The following is a 25,097-nucleotide window of genomic DNA, read 5'->3' as shown; positions in this document are numbered from 1 at the left end:
CTCCTGTTGACCAGACCATTTCTTTGGTTCGTAGGGTGATCGGATCTGCGCACCAGAATCTGTATTATACGTACGTCCCTGTTTTTTCTTTATTCAGCTTGGAATCTGGACAGACTTTTGAGAGTCCTATTTAAAATATATAAGCCAGGGCTACCATGCGTCTTGGTGATCTCTTGAGCTATGTTTTGCCAGGATATCTGCTTCTGGGCCAGTGACCTGTTTTCTTCCAAATCCTCAGTCAATCCAATACAAGAATGCCTGCATCTGAATTACGTGTTTTCATTCCCAATCTGTCCAGTAGAGGGCCCCCTGGAGCAGTGAAACAGCTTTACCTGTTATCTTTTTTAGGAAAGGATCCTATCGCAAACCCCCCACCACCACCGATTTATTTAGCATCTGCCCCTTTCGTTTCGGCACAGTACATTTAATCCCCCGTTCGTTATTATATTGATAGTGTTGGCCTACAATTCATGCTGTTTTGCGATGCATGAGATCTGCTCATCTTGGCACAGAATAAATCTAAGAACATGGTGTTAGTCATCAATATGTACAAGTCCAGCATCCTTACAAGTTGGCCAAGTCGTTGTCCTCGGTTATCTCCCTCTGTTAAAGAGAAACCTTCATATCTGATGCAAAACCAAGGTCCAGCAATAAAAACCAATGTTATTTTCTTCAAATTTTCTATGCTTGGGTCTCCGCTCTGACATCATAGTGGTCTCCACCAATGGTATAGCCAGGGCGTTTGATGTAAAAGTGTCCTTAATTTCCCACGATCATAGCCCTAATGACTGCAACATCAAATAATGGCATAATGTAAGGATGAGGAAACAGGACTGCGGACTAAATAGTTCAGCTCTAATCTCAGGAGGCAGCACATGATGTCATTTTATTAGACGATTGCATATGTATCTATTTTAACTGTTTAACACTCAGTTACATTCCATTTTATTTATAGAGAGCTGGTAGATAACAGATTCATTCAAGCAAAATATTTTCCATTTATAATGCCATTTAGAATGCTAGGTTTAGGTAATCCTGTTATTTAGAAGGGACATTGTCCAATTCACTTGCCTGTTGGTGGCCGTCGGCAGTGTCTGGCGCCGGCATGTATTCCCATTGTACAGCACTGCTGCTATGATGGTGCTATATAAGACTATGAATAATGATATTCAGGCTTTGGAAGCTAAGCGTTTGGTAACTTCTCCCTTAGCGGCTGGGTTGAAGGATGCTCCGCAGCTCCCCATTGATGTAGTGTCCTGCTAGACAAGCCGGTCCGCTACCCGGGTGAAGATAGGAGAGAAACCCTACAGCCCCGAGGCGGACCAGCTTGACTTCTTAGATGTAACACAAGGAATTTTTAGTTTACTCAGTGTGGTAGATACTTGAAACGACATTCTGGCAGAAGTGGCCATCAAAGGACTGATTAAGGACTTAGTCTTTACATCGGGGAGGAAAAATGGTCCGAATGGGTCTGATCTGCTGTCAAATTGTATGTTACCTTTTTTTAAACTAACTTATTTGTTTTTCTAAAAAAAAAAAAGTGTCCTGACGTTAAAAAAAGACAAAAAACTGAATCCAATTCTTTCCTTCTATTGCTTTAAGAATTCGACTTTGTACGATCTTATCGGGAGCGGCACGTGGATGCCGCAGACCTCGCGATGGACTGTAACATTTACATATTGTACGAGCTGAACTGTACTTGGCTTTGTTTCAGAGGTTAAGAACATTTTAAACTGTATGCGCTCGGCTATTGCGTAACCCGCCGCCAGATACTCCTTCCAGGATCCAAAGAGATTTGGTGAGGACTTTGTGGCGTTCGCTTGTTTTCCTACCGCGGCCCATAAAAGCTTTTACAAGCGTGTGTAGGGTTTTTTCTGTATGTTTTGATACAAAATGTGTGAGTTGGAACAAGCTACGGCCGCGGCTCGGGAAAACGTAACTTGGCTCGGATCTCCTTATTCAAATATCTGGTAATGTGCTGTCCCGCATATAGATATCCCCCAGAAGACTGATCCGCAACGGTGACAATGTCTAATGTAACGAGATGGGACCGCACCTCAACAACTACTCATGAGTCTTGTAAGAACAATCTCGCATGTAAATAATAATGTTATCACTTAATGCTCAAAACTCACCCAAAACACTTATTTAGAAAGACGCCCCGGCCATTATAGGCACTTTAATGCATATGATATGCCATGACGTAACATTTATTGCCCTATGCATAGAGGGACTCATCAGAACCCCCCTCTTTCTTTGCGTTATGCAGAATGCATCTCCCGATTACCGTTCATTTAGATGGGAGTGCGTTCCTGCCGGGGGCTGCTTCAAGCCCCTAAAACTGGCATTAGATGCAGACAATGGAGGGGCTGTGTGCATTAGGGCTGCATCTGTAAGTCCTGTGTGTTCTTTCTTTCCTATAAGTTAAAAAATAAAAGTGTACAACTCTACAACTACTTTCATATGTTTTTATTTAATCTGTAAAAAAGAGAATGCTTACAGAAAGGCTGCAGCTTGAATGCTGCAGCAGAATGCTTCCTCCATGATATCAAGTTTCATGATGCTGATTGGCTGCATGTGGAGTCAGTACTGATAGGAACAAAAATCAGCTTACAATGCTTTGGGCTTTTGTGCTTAAACAAGCTGATGAAAGAAGAAATTGAGGAACCCGAAGACAGTGGAGTTGCCTTAACGTTAGAACCCCTTCCTAACAAGTTATACTGAAGGACTAAATTTAATCAACACTGCCCTGTATACTGTATTCTTTTATTACGTCCCTGAATAAAGTAACCATCCGGTCACCAGAACACACGGGCTGCTCTACATAAGATTGAGAGGCGCTCTGTGTTTGGAAATGTGTGTGTGCATATATTTATATGTAATATATTGTGTGTATGTGGTATGTATATATATATATATATATATAACATCCAAAAATAGTTACCGGCACTCCAGGGACTTCTTTAAATAATCACTCCAGAAACTGCAGTTTTCTAATCAACGTTTCAGTCTATTTATTAGACTTTCATCAGGATATATATATATATATATATATATATATATATATATATATTACACATCATATATCTATAGTGTGTGTGCGGTTAGGATTCTGCGTGGATTTGAACCTTTGCTGTGTGATTCGCTCTTTCTTGCCGGAACGAGTTTTGCATAAAGGAACATTATTGCATTTTAATGGGGAACGGTTTGTTTTTGAGCTCCTTATTGTGCAAACAAACGTCTTCCTTTAGAAATGTGTTATACGGTAACCCTCCCGCGTTATGTAAGTGTCCGCGGCTGGGAATAGTCTGTACTGTACACAGGTGTTTTCCCTAAATCCTGCCCGTATTAGGTGTGTCTGAACACACGCCGGCGAGGGCAATGCCCAAACGAGAGCTGGAGCCGTAGGACTCTCCTTCCGATGTATATATCGGGATATAGGGGTCTCGTGGGGTTTGTGTCGGGTTCTAGTGCAAAGTTTATGAAGTGGTCTATATATCACAGCGACCAATGGAAGGGTCCCGTCAGCAGGCACATTCTGTAGGTTTCTATGGTGATTACTTTTCAAATATTACACAAAAATGACTTTTCATACATGACCCCAATTAATGCTTTTACAATTAAACTTTTTATTTTCTTTAATGCCTTTGTATTTGATATTAGTTTTATAGTTGAAATTCATGCTGCTGAAACTCTCAAAATACTTCGGGGTGATTTTTTTTTTTTTTTTTTTTTATTTTTTTTTTTTTAAATTATGCTGAAACATCTACCAAGACTCTCCGCGCATCTTAACGACATTTATGTAATCAATTCAACGACGGGAAGCAAGCGATCAACGCCATCAATGTCTTGGGGATCATTTGGGTATATTCACTAAATGGAGCGTTAACAGGAGAGTTGTTTCACCTTTTTCCCCCCACTATACAATATGAAAGGCTGACCTTGGTGAGCTTCTCCTGCGTGTAGCGCTTGGCTTGCCCTGTTTAATGCGTAGATAAATCGTCAAGATTTCTTCAAAATCGGGCATGTTAAATTGTACATTATACAGGGCCAGCTCGGTCCTTGATGGAGAAACCTGCCGGTGTTAGAGTTTCATCATGAAAAGTAAAGTTGGAGTTAAAACCGCAACTCTTAGTGAATAAACCCCACTAGGACACATTGACCTTCGCTAACACTTATGGTATAGATATAGAGATATATGAATGGTAACAATGTTTATCTTTGATGTTCCTTTGCCGCATGCATGGTGTTTGATCCTCTTTAACGAATTTTCTTGGTTCTTCAGGTCGTCTGCTGAACCCGCTGCCGGAGGTGATGCCTCCTCAAGTAACCGGCGTCTACAACAGACGCAGGCGCAAGTCGATGAGGTCGGTCTGTTTAAGCCTTTTCCGCTAACCTATAGCGTTAAGGAAACTTGTTCCGGGCACCCGACTCTTCCCTTTATAACTACACGGAATAGATTCGAGCACATGAATGAGACTTTAAAATATTTAAGACAGCTTAAAGGGTTAATTGGTTTGATTTAAAAGGTACGTGGCTTTCAAATGCCGCGTCGAAAGGCTTGTAGCATTATCGCCCCGCTAGCGCTCAGCCACGCTCGTAGACCTACTTCTGAACAAACACGCCGTTTATCCCAGATAATGTCAAGCCGAAGGTTTTGTCATGAAATTCATGCGGTGAATTGGTTTCCGGCGCAGTTCTATTTCTGGCCCTCCTTTTGTCCAGTAACTCAGAATTCCTATTATTATTCACTTCTTTTTTCTGAATTAAATGATTTTTGGTCCTTGTTTTCTAAATGAACTTCCGTGTCCCGTAGCTTAAATTACTAGTTTCCTGGAGACTGTCCCACAAACGTCACGCCTGCTGTGTGATGGGGCTGATCCTATCGATTTCAGATTCCCTATTTTTATAATATGGCTACCTATTATCTACCTTATTTCTATATACATTTCCTCTCCTGCTGTCTTCTGTAAGGAAGCCTTTTAAGGGTTAAAAAAAAGAGTGGGCAGAAAATCCTTTTATTGCGTTATGAGGGTAGACAGATCGATACTTTGGTAGATTTGGAGCAAAAAGTTTAATTAAGACATGATGAAAGCCAAAGGCAGGTATGGGATTCTCGGTTGTTTTGAGTGGTTGTTGTGATGTTAATGTTTGAAATATCATTTTTTATTTTTTTTTTTTTACATTTTTTGTTTTATTACCAATTGCCAGGTGGTTGATATCATGAGAGTGAATGTGGATAAGGTCCTGGAGAGAGATCAGAAGCTGTCTGAGCTGGATGACCGAGCAGACGCCCTCCAAGCCGGTGCCTCTCAGTTTGAGACCAGCGCGGCTAAGCTGAAGCGGAAATACTGGTGGAAGAACTGCAAGGTAAGGGTGAATTACAGGGGTGCGATGGGATGGAATGTGTTTTAATAATGAGGACGGGGGATCCTATCTCCTCTTCTCAGTTTGCTTGCTTGCTTGCAAATTGAAAATTACTCCCAGGGTCCAACATATTTTGCTTACTTTTGGCATTTAATCCTATGCATTTAATCCTTTTTGCAGCTACTGCGCTTGAGTTCAATTAACCAGCGCCTTGTACTTGAAATAAAAATATATATATAATGTGTGTGTATTTATTTCCAGCCCCCATCATCGCCTAGTCTGATTTATGTAGAAAGTCTGCATCTCTTAATAACGCCTTTCTTTTCACGTAGATGTGGGCAATACTCATAGCTGTTATTGTGATAATAATCATCATCATTATTGGTGAGTATTCTCTGATATTATTTATTATCATACTTTATTTATAAAGCGCTAACAGATTCCGCAGCGCTGTACAAGGCACAATTTTTACAGATAACGACAAGTACAAAATGACAAGCAATTGACATACAGATACAAGAGGAATGGAGGGCCCTGTTCCCGCAGGAACTTACGTTCTAGGTGGATAAATATTCCAGCCACAGCTACTACAAATCTGCTTCTATGAATTGATTCCGATTACACTTTGTTCATAAGAATAATCCGGGGAGGGGGGCTTGTATGTATCCTCCCGAATGGCCTCTACAGGGTCACTTGATTCCTCAGACCCCAAAGTGTTTCCAGAAAGTGAAAGAGATGCTTTAAAAAACCAATACCCACGAAAGCTGCGGCAACTCAGACGCTGAAAGATGAGCCCCTGAGTAGAGTCACAACTCGGTTTGTGGGGAGAGCTTAGACATCTAGGAGATGCAGCTTTGTCTTTTTTTTTTTTTTTTATATTTTTTTTCTTCAACCAAAACAAATTTTTTTTTTTTGTAAACATTGGCATCATCGGTTCCCTCAGGCTCCCTTTCAATTATCTCTGTATGTTAATATAACCCACCAAGTGATCTAATCACTAGGCTTGTCGAGGGTTAAACACTTAACACAGCTGTGCTAGCAAGTAGTTTTCGTTTTAATTTTTTACTTTAAATAAATTATTTCGGGTTTTTTTAAAGTGTTTTTATTCAAATAATAAAAATCAAATATTTGAACAAAACAATTTAAACTTGATTAATTTTTTAAACTCTCCCCAGCCTAACTGTCACTTTATTGCCTTTTTTTCCAGTGGCGAGTGTTTCGTGAATGCTTGAGGACTCGCAAATCCCGACTGAAAGCGTGCCTAGTCCACAGTCCACAGTTCTCTATATCAAATCTGCTGTATTAAAGGGTATATATTCTGGTATAGCCAACTGATTTTTTTTTTTTTTTTTAAAGTTCAGAATTAATGTTTGTTTCATTTAGAGTTAAGTGCCTTTTACTGAAAAACAGAACACTCCGTATTTTAAATGCTAGCGAGAGCACCGGCAGCGCCATGCACTGTGCCTTAAAGGAGCGGAGCGCGTGATACTTTCGTTCCAGCCTTTGCTTCTGTCCTCCACAGCTTCCAATGTACATTTTAATGAGCTAAATGCATCTGAAGGGTAATTATTTTCTGAATTGTATAACGCAAAACCAAAAAAAAAAGAGAGATTTATCCTTGAATACAACTTCCAGGTTGCCAAAGGACAAGGGAGTATATCATATTGTGAATATTGTCCTGAATTAGAAGATTGAACGTGTATCGGGTTGGGGTCAGATTAATGTTCCCTTGCGTCCTCAAGCAGTCAGTGCAGCAAATAATGTGCCTTATTCACTAAGCCACCAGACCCGCAGCCTTGGCTTTAGACCTTTAAACTGCAGAATGGCTTCTGGCAGAGGTAAAAATATGGAATATGTAGCTTTCCTGCTTTTTAATGTGACCGCGGGTTGGTGTGGCTTGGTCCACTGCAGTAATAATGATGAAGGGATCAAAAGCGTTCTGATCAGCTCACCTCAATGCCTTTATCAGAATATCCTTAGACTCGACCGGTCAGACTAACGTGACTTGTGCCTTAACACTGGGAATTTTCCAAGTGACCCAGTATGCTGTACACGGTCACACCTTGGCCTTTGGTATTAGAAACCACAGAGATAAAACTGAGAAGTCAGAGGTGGCTAAAGAACCATGTAAACTATGCCACAAAATACAAATTGCTTTATTTCATTTATACCAAAATAAGTCAGGGTTTCATTAACAGAAACACTTAGCGACTTTCTCAGTAACAATATATACCGTTTAGCCTTTTGTCTGTGTGCATAATGTAATTGATTTAATTATTATTAAACAGTTTCTCGATACAATTTTCCATTTCCAATTGCAGTCCCTCCATCTGTTCTCGGGTTTCATTCCGGTTCATTGGGATTTCTTCTCTTCTCCAATATTCACAGATTCAGATCTTAGAATTGTAGTTAAAATAGAAACTCTAACCCCCCAATGCATAAAAAAGGGCAATGCAGAGCAATAAAACAGATGGAAATGTAAATTAAAGGGACGGTAGCTAGCATTTTCCCCTAATGTATACAGGTTTGGCCCTATGGGGGCACTGTTGTGCCGGGGTAATTAAAAAGACTTATGTGCCTCTTTAAGATGGGTATAAAGTGGTCTATAAAGCCTGAATTGTCCTAGTCTATGATACCCCTTGTGAACCAATATTATAGACTTTTTAATTTCTATTATTTATATGGCATTAATCTAGTGGAGCCCACAAGGTCGCCTATAGGTCGTTTTTCTTTTTAACACCCCATAATGCACATTATCTGTAATAAATGAACATGCCACATGGGCAGCTTGTATATTCTGTACATTAATGATTAGGTTTATATCGGTCCTTTTACATGCCGCTGAATAAGTTAAAGGGACGCCAACACTTTAGTGAGTGTTTAAAAATCAGTAGCTTTAATTATTTTAGCCGCCCCCTAAGTACCCTTCCATGCCTGATCTGGTACAGGTTAATGTTCATGTCATTATGGAATGAACAGGTTAATCTACATGTCATTATGGAATGTGTTTCTGATACCCAGATGACACTTCCTAATCTCCCTACGCCAAAGCTAGGTTCAAATTGGTGCACCGAAAGCTTGTGTTCATAGAGGTATACTCTTTCTGCTTTTATTATACCTCCCCACATCCAAAAAATGGGAAAAGATAAAACTGTTACATGAAATAGCTCCATGTTGCTGTTTATGTAGTATTCACTTGTTATTGAATTAGTTTTCTTTTCTATAATCGATGTAACCTTCCAAAGATAACTTGCTAGACAGCAAAAAATGAATTGTAAAATATTGTATTAATATTCATTAATTTAGTGGTTTTGTGATGTCATATATTTACCAAATCGATATTGCTGCCGAAAGTGCCTTTCAGACATTTTTTGTGTGTGAAATAGAATAAACCCGGGCATCTCGCCGCAGCTGTAAACCAGCGAACACTGGAGATGCACGTTATTAAATGTAAATAGTAATGCAGGTTCATCGGAAACGAATATAAACATTTTAACCCCTTACTTGCCTGTGAGCTGGGCAGCCCTTGCTTCCTATGCGTTTCTCATCTCTTAGGCAATGAAAGGGTTACCGTTTCCGATCGTACGCCTGGGTGCAAGGAGCATTTTATCACAAATCTTGCTTTTCAGACCCATCGTGAATTCCAGGAATTGGTTTGATGTTCAGGCAACGTATGGATAACATGCTGAACTTTATATGCGTTTTATAAGCTTATCAGCCTTGCTGGGAATACTGAAATATTTAACCTTTTGCGTACCGGAGAGATGAGCGCTTCATTGCCTTTCCCTCTTGACATTAAAAAAAGGTTTCTGACCCTTTCACGGCTGGTTTTATAATGCTTTCTACACACATGAAATAATTTTTGCTCTTTTTGGTAAACCTGTGTTTATAAACCAAGGTGGGTTTTGTAAACAGTTGTGTACAAACACTATATTGTAACGTAATAAAATATTTCTGCTGTTTACATTGTTTGGGCTTTTTATTCTTCTTGTTCTAAGCTGCTCAGCCATTTGTATTTTCCGTGAAATAATTGTAGCTTTTTTTATTCCTAACCTTCCCAAAAAATCATCAGCTAGATGATTTCAATTATTCCAGCGCCATCTTTAAAAGGGGGGAAATAAAACTTTATAGAAGCTATTACCCATTCAGGATGGAGGCGGTTCATTATGAAAAGACAATGCACGATACTGGCCTGAACATGCTATCTGATCGACACCAGTAAGGATCTAACGGGGTATTATGGGCACCTGAACAGTGACGGGTAAGCAAGTCGATAAATGTGGCCAGTGTTTTATGTCACTGTAACGTAGTTTGTGTAAATTTTCTTGAGGAATGGGATTTTTTTTTATTTATCCCCCCCACTCGCCAACAAGAACCTCAGTCCATGTCATTCAAAAACCGTTTTTGGCATTGGATCCTCTGATTGGATTTATCCCACACATGCATGCTTTAACACACCTTGGGGACGTATCTCTTCCAAGCCTGGGGTTTAACGGGGCCTTTAACAACAGATTAACACAAATAGTGGCTTTCGGCATAATCTAAAATAGCATTGTCTCGTTTTCTTTCACTGAAAGTGTTAAATAGAGTATAGAGCGGGAGAATCCAGGAAGCAATTAAGATGAAGTCACTGATGATGTCACATGGGCTGCAGTGCGCAATGTTGCTAATTTGGCATCTGTTTTAAAGTAGCTGTGTTTTAAGACGGGCTGCTTCTCTAAATGTGATCACGTATTGATCTCTAGTTTTTATAGAATTATCTGTTCTGATGGAAGTTATTGTTGGTTTTCTCTGACACTTAAATAGGCTTCATCTTCTGCCCCCATGCAAAGTGTGTGGTTTTATGATACATTTACACATGAACACAGGTGGAACTGTCAAATTGCCTGAGTCACAAATGTGTTCTGTTAAAGCATGGCCTGGTTTGGTGGGAAATAATGAATCCCTAGGAGCCATTGATTGTAAAAGAAAAAGCAGTCTACAATACAAGAGCATACCCAACCTCTTCATTCACTACATCCACCTCCATTCATTCATCTGGATGGGCTGCTGTAAGACTTACGCCTCGACTTATTACCTTTCCGTAACTGCAGAAACCTTGTTTTGGATGAAATATGTTCTCCTTCCATAACTAAATCTTCGGTAGTTTTCCACGTTTTGCTGCAAACAGCATGATTATTTACTTTTCTATTTAGTTCCGTCTGAATCCTCACCCGTTACATTACATTTATTTATATAGCGCCAGCTGGCTATCAACCATCACCTTCATAGCAATTGTTTAACTGCAGATACCTTGATGCACTTTGATAAATTATGTGGACCCCCTGCTATAGTTGGAAGCTTGCCCATGATGCCAATCAGGACTGGGGTGGTGTAAAGCCACCAACGCTGGATTCTGGAGCAACGGAATGCGTAGTGCCTACTGTAGAGTTTGGTGGGGGAGGCATATGGTCTGGCGCTGTTTTTCAGGGTTTGGGACCCTTGGTGCCAGTAAAGAGTAATGAACACCTTTTTAGCATGAATTGGATCACCAATTGCGAGCCAGGGCATCTCATCCAACATCAGTGCCTGACCTCACAAATGCTCGTCTGGATGCAACAATCCCCACACAACATCTCGTGGAAAGCCTTCCCAGAAGAGTGTAGGCTGTTATACCTGCAAAAATGGGACCAAGCCCATATTAATGCCTATGGTTGTGGAATGAGAAGTCCATCAAGCTCGTATAAGTGTGGTGGTAAAGCGTCCTCATACTTTTGGTCACATAGTGTAAATGTATTAGCTTCAAATTCTGATTCCCACGTAGGACAGGTATGGCTTCTACGGGTGGGCTCCTTTGGTGGGTGTTTTTCAAGCCTTGCGCTTTTGAAGCGACTGTCACATTTTTTGTTTGTAAATGTTTTTTTGGATAGATGAAAATACCCCCGAAGTCCGTAATAATGAACTGGCATATGCAAGATAAACATGTTATATATATGATTATTTTTTTTACAATAAGCTAGGACAGTTGCATTCTGTATACAAGTACCTGATGCCAAAAAGTGTTCCTTCTTAGACAGCAGAGAGTGTAGATGACTCATCCACATTCTTACATAATAAACAATTTTCTCCCATTGTTTCTTTCGCTTGCCACCCTGAGTAATAAAGCACGTGGCCTGCTGAAGAAATCCACTTCTGTCCTGTTCCAAAACAGATCCAGTTTGAAATCGGAACATTCTTTTCCCGTATTAATGCAACGAGTTCCCTGTAGCAATCTGTCCTCAGGTATTATAGGCTAATTGCATGGATTACAGTGTGTTGGCTTTTCAAACAAGCTATGCCCCATTTCTAAACAGTTTTGGTTTCCAAAATTCGGAATTTCTTGAGGGCTGCGATGCAGGATAATTGAAAAACGAAAATGTTAATATTCACCGTATTTTTGATAATGCAGAATAAGGAGCGGATATTTCTCTTTTTTTGCTGCATTGTGAATGGAATAAAAAAACAGTTGTTATATTTATATTCTTTGAATATCTGGACTGCTTTTAATAGTTGATAACGACAGGAGGGATTTCGGCAATCTCGGCTCCGGCTTGAATGTCACCTTTTGCTAGTCAGAATCGAGCCAGGAATGGGCTTGAGCCCAACTCGACCAAAAGCTGACTCGTCCAAGTAAATTTTTATCAGTTTATAATACATATGTTAATTAATTACTAATTTTCTGTAATGGTAGGAACGTGTTTCATATCTTCTACAGAATTTAACTGAGGTGTGATCTTTCTAGAGAAGAGATTTTCATAAACACAAAGGTAGAGTTGATAGGAGAGTACTTCAGCTCCAGCTGACTTCTCTATACAGTTTTATGGTCCAACTGAGTTAGCATCTGGTGAAGGAAAACCTTGTCCTGCCCTGTATAATGCATACCTAAATCAGTAGGATTTCCCCAGCAAGATTTCTTGAACTATGCCTTATGCGGGTCCAACTGACCCTTCCTGAAGACCCTTGTCAGTGATGGCCCTTCGTAATGAATGCTAAAGTAACTGAGGGAACTTGAACCACATCTCTCCAGCAAACCCTCCTGCTGCTTTGGTGAACAAACCCCAAAGACTACTAATACATTTTTTAAAAAAAAATGTATGTGGGGCAAAAGCATAAACTGGGTGATGTAAGACCAATAGGAGCTACCACCGCGCTTCTCCCCCTTTTTGTCTCCTTTGGTTGTCGAGCCATTCACCGTGTCTATTTTTGGTTGAATGTGGCTTGACCTCAACATGGGCTAAGGTACGGAATAGGTTAATCATGCCTGGGGATAGAATGCATTCATGTCATTTGGTTGGGAAACAAATCTAGAACATGTATAATTTTTATTTGCTAATGTAATTATTCTGATTGGGAGATACACATGTATGCATTCTGCGGATGTTGAGGTATCTGCTCAGTAGGACTGTATTGTGTCAACATCAGTAGATGTTTCGTGTTTCAGGTCTTGGGGGTGTGTTTAAAATTAGGTTTTAAATTCATTTAATTCTTCATTTGTATACGTAGTTAATATTTTATGTATCTATAATGTAACTATCTCTGGACAGGAAAACCAACCACCCCAGAAGTACGTTGGGTTTCCTGGTTATTGGTGAGAAATACTGTTTATGCCGCTTCTAGTCATGCAGCTAACAGTTCAATATAGGTTTAAAAATAACTTTTCTAGCAAATTGCTAGGAATAATGTTATGCAAAGGGCATAATATTATTTCCAAAGCCAGGTGCGAAAGTGGCAAATACACTCGGGGTCCGCGTTTAAAGGAAATAAATGCGTCATATAGCAAACTATGGAACATTACATTAACCCAGACCAATGTTTAATGAATAAAAAGAGACAAAATTTCAGCTTCCCTCCGACCCTGGCTTATTGAGGTCGCCCAGGTAATTATTTGATGACAGCTGCTGTAATCTCTGAATATTAATGGAGTTTAGGGTCCGGTAAATGTCAAGCCTTGAAATTTTTTTGCACATATGCAGGAGTGCAATAGCATTAACAGGATTTGCGTCTGCTTCCCTTTCCTAGTATTTAACCTATCGCAGCATTTGGTGTCAACTTTTCCTTTTTTTTATCACCTCGCTTAATCTAACTTGGAGTTTATTAAAAAGGAGTCCATCGTGTGCATATTAATGTGTTCAAATACAGAAAATGAAGGGTCACGTCAGAACAGCGGTGGGAAAAGATCAGTGTTGAACCGCGTAAAAGCCGCAGGTGACCTGCTAAATCCCATTGTGTTAATTTTGGTTTGTGTGCTGACTCGGCCCGTGTAAAAATTCCCAATTCCCAAGGTAGAGAATATGTTTATTTTCAATATTGCCAAGCTATTCTCAAGAAAAATATTTTTTTCGGCTTCTCACATTGCGTATATCCATGAGACCGCGTGCCCCGATGAACATGAGCATTCATTTATGCCAGCACGTGCATATTGTAGACATTTGAACAGTGACAAAAAACATAGCTATGGCTCCTAAAAGCATTTAATTTTTTTTTTTTTTAAATTGCAAAAAAGTTATAAATGTAATTAAATCAGATGAAATTATATTTTCTTTAAATTTTCCTGGTGCAGTTACTAATGAACCTCTTGCGTTAAACTCTTGGTTCTGATTCAAACAGTCTGTAATACGGAAGTCTTATGTGATATAAAAGCAAACAAGGATAGCGGATAACTCAAAAATGGGTGATTATTATCAGCAACTGCAATATTAGCCAAAGTAATAACAATAGTACAATTGAGAGATGGTTTTCAGTGCTGGAGTCAGTTAAGGACTGATGCCTTTTCCCATTTATTTAGACTCATCAATGGCTGGATATTCATGACCTGGATAAATGAGCATCACTGGGCAATTATTAATTTTGAACGTACTAATCTTACATAATGAGCGATATTTTACATGCGAACACAATGAAGTTGTTTATTTCATTGTCACACTTTACAGGAGCGGGGACTATAGAATGCCTGTTGTAAATGGATGTGAGTCATTCCACCTGCCCCTTTCTCATACGCACATCCTACATGTCTGACACACGCATCTCAAACAGGCCATTTCAATTCCCCCATTTCTCAGTTAAAATGCACCTGTTATACATATATGGCAAGAATTTATAGCATAGACAAGTTCATACACGCCGCAACGGAACCCGAAGAATTCAAAGCTGGTGTGCTTTACCCTATCCATTTTGAAGATTTTCCTTCACTGGAAAAAGTGCCAAAAATGTGTCCAATACCCCTTAATGACAAAGCCCGTACATGTATGGGCTCAAAATGCATTGTTTTCAATGGGTTTTGGGACCGCCCTTTGTCTTTAAGGGGTTAAAGGAACATGGCAGGCACCAGATCCCCTATTTTCTTTTCTTCGGTGGCCCAATTCTATAAAGGGATATGCGACCCATTCCTTCCCTCCCAAGCCAGAAGGCCCACGGGAGGGCGGAATCTTTCCAACAACATCATTAGAGGGAGTGGGGCAGCTTGGGGACTACCTAACTCCTTCCTCACCAGAACAAAACTGATTCTTTTTAGGGCACCCAGTTCCATGGTCTTTTCGGTAATTCAAAAATTCTGATACACAATACTAAATTACTGTGATTAATATTTCAATCCCCTCAAAAAAAAAAAAAAATAGCACTGTTTTTGGGGACCGGAAAGATCTGACCATTATGTAACAGTTACTCTTCTCAGTATTTGTTACCTTCCAGTTTGGCGTCATCAGGCTCGCTTATAAGCGGTAAGCACTCTATTGAGCTACAATTTTATGGAAATAGTCAAATAATTAGATTATAAATAACCAGGTGTAGATGAGTGTCCGTGATGATACTGGGGAACCCCTTGAGATAATAGAAATGTAAATAGGCTAATTCAATCCATCTCCGGCTGAATGGATAACAAGATATGAATGGAGCCTTTTTAATAATGTCTTCATTGACAAAACCACATAAGCTAATTCAGCAAGTGGGAAAAAAAAACTGCAAAAATGTGCGATTATGGCCCCAGTCCCTAGCTGGCATCATAACATTTTTTTTTTTTTTTACAACCAACCATACGCCATGGTAAAAAATGAAAAGGGGCAAGGGAACGGTCCAATTGTCAATGGCTGAGCACACACAAGAAAGTAACACAGAGGTTGTGACATGTCTAACATAACACTAGCTGGCATAAAAAACTGATGTTATAGTAGTGCTTTCCAGAACATACTTTCACAACACTCAAAAATATTTAAGATTAATTCATTAAAAGCTGGGCCCCATGAGATCCCTGAAGGGCAAAATACCAACTTCGTTTTGTCCCACTTGGATCTCTTCAGGCCCACCCCAAGTGCAAATGTGAGTCCAGAAGTGGGCCTCGTTGCTCGTGTTCCTAGAGGGATACTAAGCCAGACCCCATCGCACCCACGACGAAAAAACATACTTCTGGGGTTCTTGACGCTGAGTAAATTTGCCTTGCATTTTGTTTCTGGACAGCACTTGTAGCAGGATCAGACTGATTTGTTAATGGAGTGTTTTCTTGAGTAATAGCATAAGAAAGCTAAACCCTGAGATGCTCCTGAGTGGGGATACGTGATAGGTCAGGCTATTAAGTGGTTGTGTATCCTCAGTGAGATAATTTAGTTACAGTGTTGATTTAGAACCTTGATCTTAGAAACATACAGCTAATTTCAGAATGAATGCATATACTCAATCCAAGAGTGTGTACCGTGCCTCCAGGGCACACTGTATTCTAGGTGTCCTTGGTTGCTGTCAATGTTTCCTTGTGGTAATTTCCAGTATAACAGGACTTCATATCCTGAGATAGTAATTTTTTTTCTTTGTTTCTTTTCAAATGCTATGTGTAAAAAGTGAGAAAACCAGTTAGAGGAATAGAGTAGTGAAGAAATAGAGTAATTAGCCTTAATGACTTTCCTTTTTTTGTCTGGAATCACAGCTGCAGCCCTTATACAACACTCTCCGGGTGTTGAGGAATTTCAGCAAAAAGTTTCGATAGGGGGCGCTCGTGTATTCCGCGCAATAAAAAAGAAAAAAAACAATAGTGCAGGTGTATAGGAAATTGGTGTGCCCTGCGTATTTTAGATTATGCACTCACAGTGTTTATGTGTAGTTCAATGCGTCGCAGGGGTACCCTCAGGGTCCATGTATGGAATATATGTCAAAGAAAGGAACAAGAGAGGAACCAATAGTGTGTATTGCATATGTCGCTAAAGGCGCAACAAATAGAGAAGTACTTACACTAACACAAGTGTAAAGATGCCCGTAGTCGCTGGTGATGTTCTGGTTGCATCCGTGTCCTCCTCTGTTTGATGGATCCAATGATCAATATTAGTGGATGTGTGGTGTGTCAAACAACCACTGTCCACATAAGCGATATGGTAAAACGTATATTTACTCCAAAAATTGCAATAAACTGGATCTATGACAGGTGCAGCTAAAAACTAGACGAATAAAATAAATAAGATAAATAAATGAAAAGCACTAGTACAGGTAAAAATGGTAAAAGAAGTCCAAAAAAGTCACTCAACGCGTTTCGCCATAAAAGGCTTCATCAGGAGTATTTTCTGCTCGTGTGAGCGGGTCCTTTTCAAATTTTTTCTTTTCAAATGCCCAAGGTGCTATGCTTTCACTCATCAAGGAATAAATAGTTTCGGTGGATCACCAGGACCTCAGTCAGCAAGAGGGAGGGCTATTAATTGGCCAGTAAGTCAGGGCAAAACACTGAATAACAGGAGGGACCATCAGTGCCCTGTGTGCCTGCCAAGTTTTTCAAGGAGAATTCAGAGTCAAAACACACGCATCACATAAAAAATGCAAGTTTTGCCTCTTCTCATTGCTACTGACCTGATCTTAGCCATAAAAAATGACTTTGGCTGCCTGTGTTCTAACCATGTAAACACTACCATTTTCACTCTTAAGGTGAGCACCTATATTTTCCAAAACACAAATGTTTCTTAAGACTAGTTTTCTCTACTGTAACCACTAACAAGCAGGTTGTATATTTTTAGATGCATTCATTTTTTTCTTGTGCTTCTCACTTCCATTGTGTAGAAACTGCAGTTGGTGCTCGTAAGGTGGTAGAGTCTCCAGACCTTCTTCTGGTGCCACACTCCCCAAAGGGGGATATGCAGCCCCTTTCTCCGCACTCCCCAAAGGGGGATATGCAGCCCCTTTCTCCGCACTCCCCAGAGGGGGGTATGCATGCCCTTCCTTTCCTCCCAGGTAAAAGCCTAAGCAGGACCACATCCCCTATTGCCCACCTCAAGGAGAGGACCCATGACGTCTTCATGGTGGGAGCACAACCCCCTACAAAAAAGTGTGGCTTCTGCAGTGAAAATACATTTCACACGCGTGAAAAACATCTACAAATAGTGCCCATGAGCAGCGCCATTCCTAGAAATAATTACCCCTTTACTACCAACCACAGGCCAGAGGTGTAGGGGAAAAGTGTAGCATTGATGTATTCATGACACTGCAGGACACCTCTAGCTTGGCCCAGGCCATAATTTTGACACAGAGCCCATATAGCTGGCTGGTCTGTGGAGACTGTGGTAAGACGCCTTGGTATGTTATGCTTAAGGGGAGAGATTCTTCCCGCGCTGCAGTAAGCGCCACAGTTACCAGAACCATCACCTGCTCAGAAAAACCACCACCAGGGCTGTCAAAGGGGCAGACGCCACAAAAACGTGAAAGACGCACGCAGCTACCACATGCATTAACGTGCTTATACTGGCTAGGGGGTGTTTTTTGCGCACTGCATTGTGGGGATTATAGTCCGCGGCCTCCCTGAAATGAGAATTTTCTTGGCGCAGGAAGGGTTAATGCTGAGAGAAAGCGAGCGACTGGCTGCTGACTGCGATGGAAACAAACTGAGGAGGTTGGGTAAACAGGGATGGGCGTGACTTCGCCATTACCCCGCCCCCTCCAGAAGACCTGATCTTGGCCTTAATGTAACGTGCATAGCCAGGTGATAGCGCTCGAGTCTCTCGGATGCAGCACCAATGGTCGGATTTCACAGTACATCTCAGCCCCGCCCCGACCAATGGAAAGGCGGAGGGCTTGCAGAGTCTGCCAATGGGATTCAGCGGGTGTGGTCCTGTCACGTTGCACGGTGAATGTGTGTTGTGTGTGAATTTCAAGGCGGCCGCTGAGAATATGGGGAGTCAGTCGGGATTCGGAGTGCGAACGGCAGCTTGTCTTCTCCGCGTCTGGTAACGGCTTCATGAACTCCGCGGGGACCTGGCAGTCGGGTAAGGGCGCCTCGCATATAACCTACTTGTACCCTTGTGTGGGCACCTCCTCTGCCCTACACCCTCCGATCTACCCCGGTAGTATCCATGTACTGCCCCGGTTTGAATGGGGACTTCATTTGCCTTGTATCCTCCTACACCTGTATTTACTCCCATCGGTACAGAACCCACCTACCCTGATAATGATATCTACCCTCTCACCCTACCCTGATGATGATATATGTACCCCCTCTCACCCTACCCTGATGATGATATATGTACCCCCCTCTAACTGCCCTCATCATTATATATGTACCCCCTCTAACTGCCCTGATCATTATATATGTACCCCCTCTAACTGCCCTGATGATGATATATGTACCCCCCTCTAACTGGCCTGATGATGTATGTACCCCACTCTAACTGCCCTAACGGGCATCCGCACTGCCCTGTATCTGCCTTCCTCAGTATGGGCATCATCTGCGCTGCTCCCCTTCCACTTACCCCAGCAGGGGCATCTCATGTGTATACTGCACCCCCTGTAATTGTGTGGGAATCATACCCCTCTTATATATAAGCAATTTAAATGCGTCTCCCCCTTACCCCAGTATTATAACCTTAATCATATAGCTTCAACAGATTCCGCAGCGCTGTACACAGCCAGAAGGTGTCCGCTCGGTGTAAAGCATTCATTGGTGGGCAGTAATTGCCCCGCGCCCTACTCTAGATACCCTGCTGCTGGTGTCCCTGCAATTTCCTTCATACGCTTTGTCTATACTGCTCCTAGTGACTGTAGAAGTTAATACCCAGGGGCAGCGTGTGCGCCGTGTATATACCCCGTACCCCACCCAGTGGGCAAATCATGTGTGAAATACCCCTAATCTACCCCCTGTATTATTATATTTGTGGCATCTGTATGATCTGTGTATTACTTCTTGTTTTGCGTGTTATGCACATGAAACATGCTAAATCCTGCATCATATGTTCTGTGTGGTGTATGTGTGAACACGTATGTGTATGTAATGGTGCAGAGAATACTAAATGACTTGTTACCCCCCCCTCTTAACATGTTCCCCGTGAATGGCATGTTTTTGGCGTGGCTTTGGTGAATAGACCCGGCCGGTGGCTATAAGGCTTCGGCTTTAGAGACTTATGTGCCGCCCGTGTGCTCCTCGCTGCGGATCAATGAGGACGTCAGTGGCTCCCTGCCTCATGTGGCCGGCATGGAGGAGACACATGACAACATGCCTCGCAGCCCGTGTATTACCCCCCAGCTGGGGCTCTCTGTAAAAGAGACTGCTGAGGATTTCATTCTCCCTCCTTATGTCGCCTGTTTCCCCATTTCTGTTCTATTTTAATAACTCATCAGCCTTATTCTTGCACGGCGTCCTAAAATAGTAGTAGCTACATGGCTTGACCTCACGGAGTGTTCGGTACTTGTGTATAAGTTGCGGTTTCTTTGAGTATAAGCTGCGGGCATTATGGTTTTGCGGTTTCTTTGAGGTTGGGGCTCCTAGGTAAGGTTTCTTTTCGCCGTGGAAGCTGTTTAGCTCTTTTAATATTTCCGTAGGTTCCGGAGTCTATAGAGTCGTGCTGCTTGGCGTGGCGGGGTCTTTAGAGCCCCCAGCACGCTGGCAGATGGTGCCAAACACATGTTACATACAGGCACTTTGCTCAGAGCCAATGGGAATGGCCGTGTGCAGCTCTCGCTGCGGATTGGCTGGCCAGCAGTCAGTAACTCTCTAGCTTTGCAGTTCACGTGAATCGGACATGCTTTTCCAGAGAGCACACGCTTTGTACACGGCAGACGAGGCAAGCGATCCGCATCAGCACTTTCCACACGGCGCTAATCACTGATATCCTCCTCTCCATGTAATAAATACCCAGCACAAGAAAACCCCAAATTACTTAAATTACCCATAAAACCTCTTAATAGACAAAAATAATAGCTGAAAAAAATAAAATCTTATTTTCCTTTAGTGATTAATGTGATATTTTTTTTATTTTTTTTGAGGGGAATAAAATAAAGTTGCATTCATTTTTGAGCCAAGTAGAATTTGTTAGTAGATAAGAACAGTCCGGCAGTTGGTCTGATCTTGGATTCAGCAGCCGTACGCCTATCTCCTGCATGCTTAAATTCCCTTACTGTATTAGCCCTTACCACTTCTGCTGGGAAGCTGTTCCACTTATCTACTACTCTCGGTAAAGTAAAACTGCTGATTTTAAATGGAATATCTTCAGAGGCATATAGAGGCCCTTTATCACTCCCATCGCTCCTAGTTGTGTTCTCTGATTTAAGTTTAAAAGGCTAATTGATCGTTAGAAACCTTTTTGCAATTATGTTACCGCTAGAAATTTCCTTGTTTCCGTGGAAACAGCTGAGTGACCCCAAACTAGTAATTCATCAGTTTGAGACAAGGGGATGTGCGTGGCTGTAAGGCTCGACGGCTGCTGAAATATATATTTGGCAAACTGTAATTGGTGACATGGCAGAAGGTGCCGCACGTTGTATGTTCTTCATACCGGGTTTTTAAGCCCAAATTCCATGTGTTGCGTTTATCGTGTACACGCGTCAGTGGGGGGCCACATCCGGACGGGGCAGGTGGCAGCCGCTTCTCGGGGCAGGTGGCAGCCGCTTCTCTGACCAGCTTCTTATAGGTGCTTGGATCGTTCATTGTTTTTGAGCGCAAGGCGCTTGTCTCTTCCTAATAAAGTAGATCTCATCAGGCAGGTTTACTGCCCCGATGGTAACGGCAGCGCTCCTCGCTATCGCCCCCTGCTGGATCTGTGAGAGAATGCAGGATGCCCATCCCATCTTCTAACATCTTTGCCTTACTACGGAAATGAGTTGAACTTTATCTATTTAATCACTTTTTATTTTAATTTTCTACTTAAGCATCCCTCCAGATTGTAAGCTCTTGTGAGCCGGACCCTCTCTACCTAATGTATCGGTTTGTCTTAGTCTGTCTACTCTAGTTTTTTTTTTTTTCCATAGCCTTTGAATGTATGGACTGTAAAACACGCTATGGAATCTGTTGGCGCTATATAAAGAAAATATAGTAGTAATCTCTTGTTAAACCCCCAGTAATGTGGTGGACGGTCCTAAAATCCCGTGGTCTGTAGCTTTGATGTTCCTGTTGGTCTCCTGCCCCGTTCAGTCACTAGACCCAGAACCACCTTTTGTTGTAGGTTGCTCATTGGGGTTCCTCCGTTGTGTCCGAGAGACGGGGCACGTTGATGAGCGATGGGTCTATGGGTGGTACGGATGCCTCAAGTCCTTTGTGCCGTTGGTCACAGCGAGCTCGTGGTGGGGTTTTCGTGGCCATCTACGAGGGCTTCGTCAGCGAGTGACCTGATCCGTTGGACGTAGTGTTTTCTGTAGCTCAGTGTAAGGTCCACAAGTCCGTTGGTCTGCTGCGGTTTCGATACGGAACAAACCCAAAGAACAACCGCAACGGTGACTGCGGCCATCGCCGTGTCCTCTGTCGGTCTCCATCTGTGTTTTATTAGGAAACTGAATCAAGTTATTTCTTTAATACATTAACATTCTTAGTAATAGATTTCTGAGTCGTAGGAATAGGCTGCTCCCCCTTATCTGCTGGGGGCTGTCACAGCGGGTCGCGGGGGCTGTCACAGCGGGTCGCGGGGGCTGTCACAGCGGGTCGCGGGGGCTGTCACAGCGGGTCGCGGGGGCTGTCACAGCGCGTCGCGGGGGCTGTCACAGCGGGTCGTTCCTGACCTGTGACTTGGCCGGGTAGAACGGTGTGTTAGCTGGCAGCAGATCGGCATTTCCCGGCTATCTGTTCCGGTGGTGGGTTGCGTAACGCCGTACCGTACACACCCCGTGGCGCTGAACACTCTGTCCCGCTCTGTTTACTGCTCTTTCGCCACACTTGTGTTATTAAATGCCAAGCAGGTACTGGAGCACGTGGCGAGGCGTGCTTCGGAACAGAGAACAGGTAGAACATTTTATCGTAAACAAAAAAAAAAAAACCCTGGTACAATAACCTCGAAACCCTGTTACCTAACTAGCCAGGGGTGATAATAAACAGCGTACAGGTAGGGCAGGTATGTGTCCGGTAATAACACTCTACGAGGCGTTCTACATATCTGTGTATAATATATATATATATATATATATATATATATATATATATATATATATATATATATATATATAAATGTCTGTTTATCTCTCTGATGGATATAAAAGAGGAACCCGCAGTTCCATTTAAAGGAGCTTTGACACAAATTCACCGGGAGCCATGCCCAGCATCCAGGAGTATGTATGTTCAAAATGTATAAAATCTTTCAGGTGTCTGGGGTTGAGTATAACCCCCCCCCCAGCACTGAATATGGTAATATAACCCCCCCCCCAGCACTGAATATGGTAATATAACCCCCCCAGCACTGAATATGTCATTTGGCATTTACAAAAACCCAGTTTTATCTCCTTTTGTTCCAACAATCTTTATTTGGAGGCTGCTGTCAGTAACGTGATATTTCGGATGACTTTCCCGAACACCACACCAAGCTGATGCTTTACGGCAATGCTAATGAAGTCTGCTCCTCTCTAGATTCTCATTAGTCAGAGTGTCTGACTGGGTAATTAAGACTGAGCCAGTCCAATGTTTTCCAAATTCGGTATAAGTATTCAGGGTGCAAATTCCACTTTAAGTGTGACCAATGATTTTGGGAATCCCATGGTCAAGAACAATAACAGCCGCATTATTATTTATTTTTTAATATGGTGCCAACACTCTCCGCAGCCCTTCTTACACTCCGTACCTTCCAAAAATAGAACTGGCAGACTAAGACAAACCAACACAATTAGGTAAAGAGGGCTCGTCTGGCAAGCTTACAATCTAGAGAAGCAGCGACGCTGAATCACGCGGATAAGAAACATGACTCTTGTGCCGGAGCGCACTATGTACCGGGTGTAGGACTCACGTGGACTAGAATGTGAGTGTCGGCAGAAAGTGTACTGTATGAGTTGGCTCGCTGACAATTGTACAGTATGTTCAGACATTGGGTGCGGCTGACGATGCTCGACGTGGCCGAAGCAACGAGCCAAGTACAGTAAGACGGGAGCCGCTCCGAAATCAGTATCCGGATGAAATCACGTCGTCCGATTGGCTGTTTTAGTGGCTATTTATTACGTTCCACAATTACTGTCCCGAAAGACCTTATTTCGTTTGGTGACGCCTGGGTCATTATTCCACTTTTTGGATTATTCTAGACTTTTCACTGTTTCTTTGTCCATTCTTTCTTTAGCTGCGTTACACGCCATTGTTTTATTATTCTTATTATTTGCTGTCCGGTCCCGCATATAGATTAGGAAAACTCGATTGTAATGCTACACACCGGGCGGAAAATTGCGGGAAAATTGATGCCGAGACTGCCAAATACAGAAGCCGTGAATACCGGATGTCTTTGGATTCATTTTAGCCGCCCCATAATGTCCTAATTACAATCATTACGGTTCTCGTCGGGCTGTCTGGGGGCACATTTCTCGCCATACGCACAAACGTCACGGCAGCGGTAATGAGGAACATTATTAGAAATTACACTTTCCCTTAAAATGCTGAAAAGGCCGTGTGTTCTGTGAATGAGCAGAGTCCTTTGTGTTATGTAACGTCTCAGAGGTGGTGATGGGTAGACATCTGAAGACTCGTTACGCAGGCTTTGATGAGCTGAAAGGACGTGGGGGGGGTTACTTGGTTAAAATGCGGAGTAGTCTAATTATAACGATGCATAATTTTATGAATAACCCAGCGCTGTCGTCGTTTCCCGCATCTCCTGTGAAGAGTTCGATGGAGAAGAGTCGGTCTTCTCTGTTGATGTTGGTCCAGGAGAAGCGTTGGTTCTCAGGGGACTCTCTTGTACCAAAGCAGAGATTTATCCGCTAACGGGAGAGCTTGTTCCAAATCCTTGATTTCAGTGATGCCAGTATTGGGGGGGGGGAGGGGGGGGGCTGGAGGGAATTTGGATGTGGAGGTATTTCTCCTTTAAGGTGTTTTTATTTAAATAGGTCACAGATTTATGAGCTACTAAGCTTCACCAGCCTGATATGTTCTTGGTGTGAGCCGATTTGCAAGTTTTTAAATTAAACTCATCCAAGCTGTTCGGGGGGGGGGGGGAAAGGCCAAACCTACAAAATTCTTTAATACCAAACTCATATTTTTGTGTGTGGGGGGGGGGTCAGGATGGACCTGTGATCGAGGCATAAGGTGGAGAAGTTGTTGGTCGGCCAGAGTTCTTGCGTGTTGAAACCGTGATATGGAATGCCCGGTGCACACGCTACATGTAGTCTCACAACCTTTTATTTTAAAAAGGTAAATGTAATCTTTAGAAGTCATCAGAAGGTGTAGTCCTTCCACACCCTATGAAAAGATCTTCTAAGAGCTCTCACAGTCCGAGGAGACCATGCCATTTGCTTGTTAATCTTCGTTGTGTTTTATAGCACCTAATTATACGTTTGGAATATTTTGTCTTACTCCAGGTAGGAGC

At 42.2% G+C, this 25,097-nt stretch overlaps 1 protein-coding gene across 1 annotated transcript; it reads left to right on the top strand.

Moving 5' to 3' along the window:
* The first annotated feature begins 3,381 nt into the window (after positions 1–3,381).
* VAMP3 (vesicle associated membrane protein 3) lies at positions 3,382–24,522 on the top strand. The gene is made up of 5 exons (XM_089502106.1): positions 3,382–3,404; positions 4,286–4,367; positions 5,212–5,370; positions 5,700–5,755; positions 24,363–24,522. Exons 1-5 carry the CDS (start codon positions 3,382–3,384, stop codon positions 24,520–24,522), a joined length of 480 nt encoding a protein of 159 aa, XP_089358232.1.
* The last annotated feature ends 575 nt before the right edge of the window (positions 24,523–25,097 follow it).

Source organism: Sceloporus occidentalis, unplaced genomic scaffold (assembly GCF_023333645.1).
Source record: "Sceloporus occidentalis isolate IW3139 unplaced genomic scaffold, rSceOcc1.0.p SCAF_193, whole genome shotgun sequence".
NCBI lineage: Eukaryota > Metazoa > Chordata > Lepidosauria > Squamata > Phrynosomatidae > Sceloporus > Sceloporus occidentalis.
This window is presented reverse-complemented; position numbering and strand designations above follow the sequence as displayed.

Excerpts from the sequence above, each read along its gene's own strand:
- VAMP3 (XM_089502106.1), top strand. The coding sequence starts at position 3,382 with ATGCCCAAACGAGAGCTGGAGCC. Across the intron at positions 3,405-4,285 it reads CCCAAACGAGAGCTGGAGCC|GTCGTCTGCTGAACCCGCTG; the intron begins GTAGGACTCTCC and ends TTGGTTCTTCAG. Across the intron at positions 5,756-24,362 it reads ATCATCATCATTATTGGTGA|CGCTGTCGTCGTTTCCCGCA; the intron begins GTATTCTCTGAT and ends TGAATAACCCAG.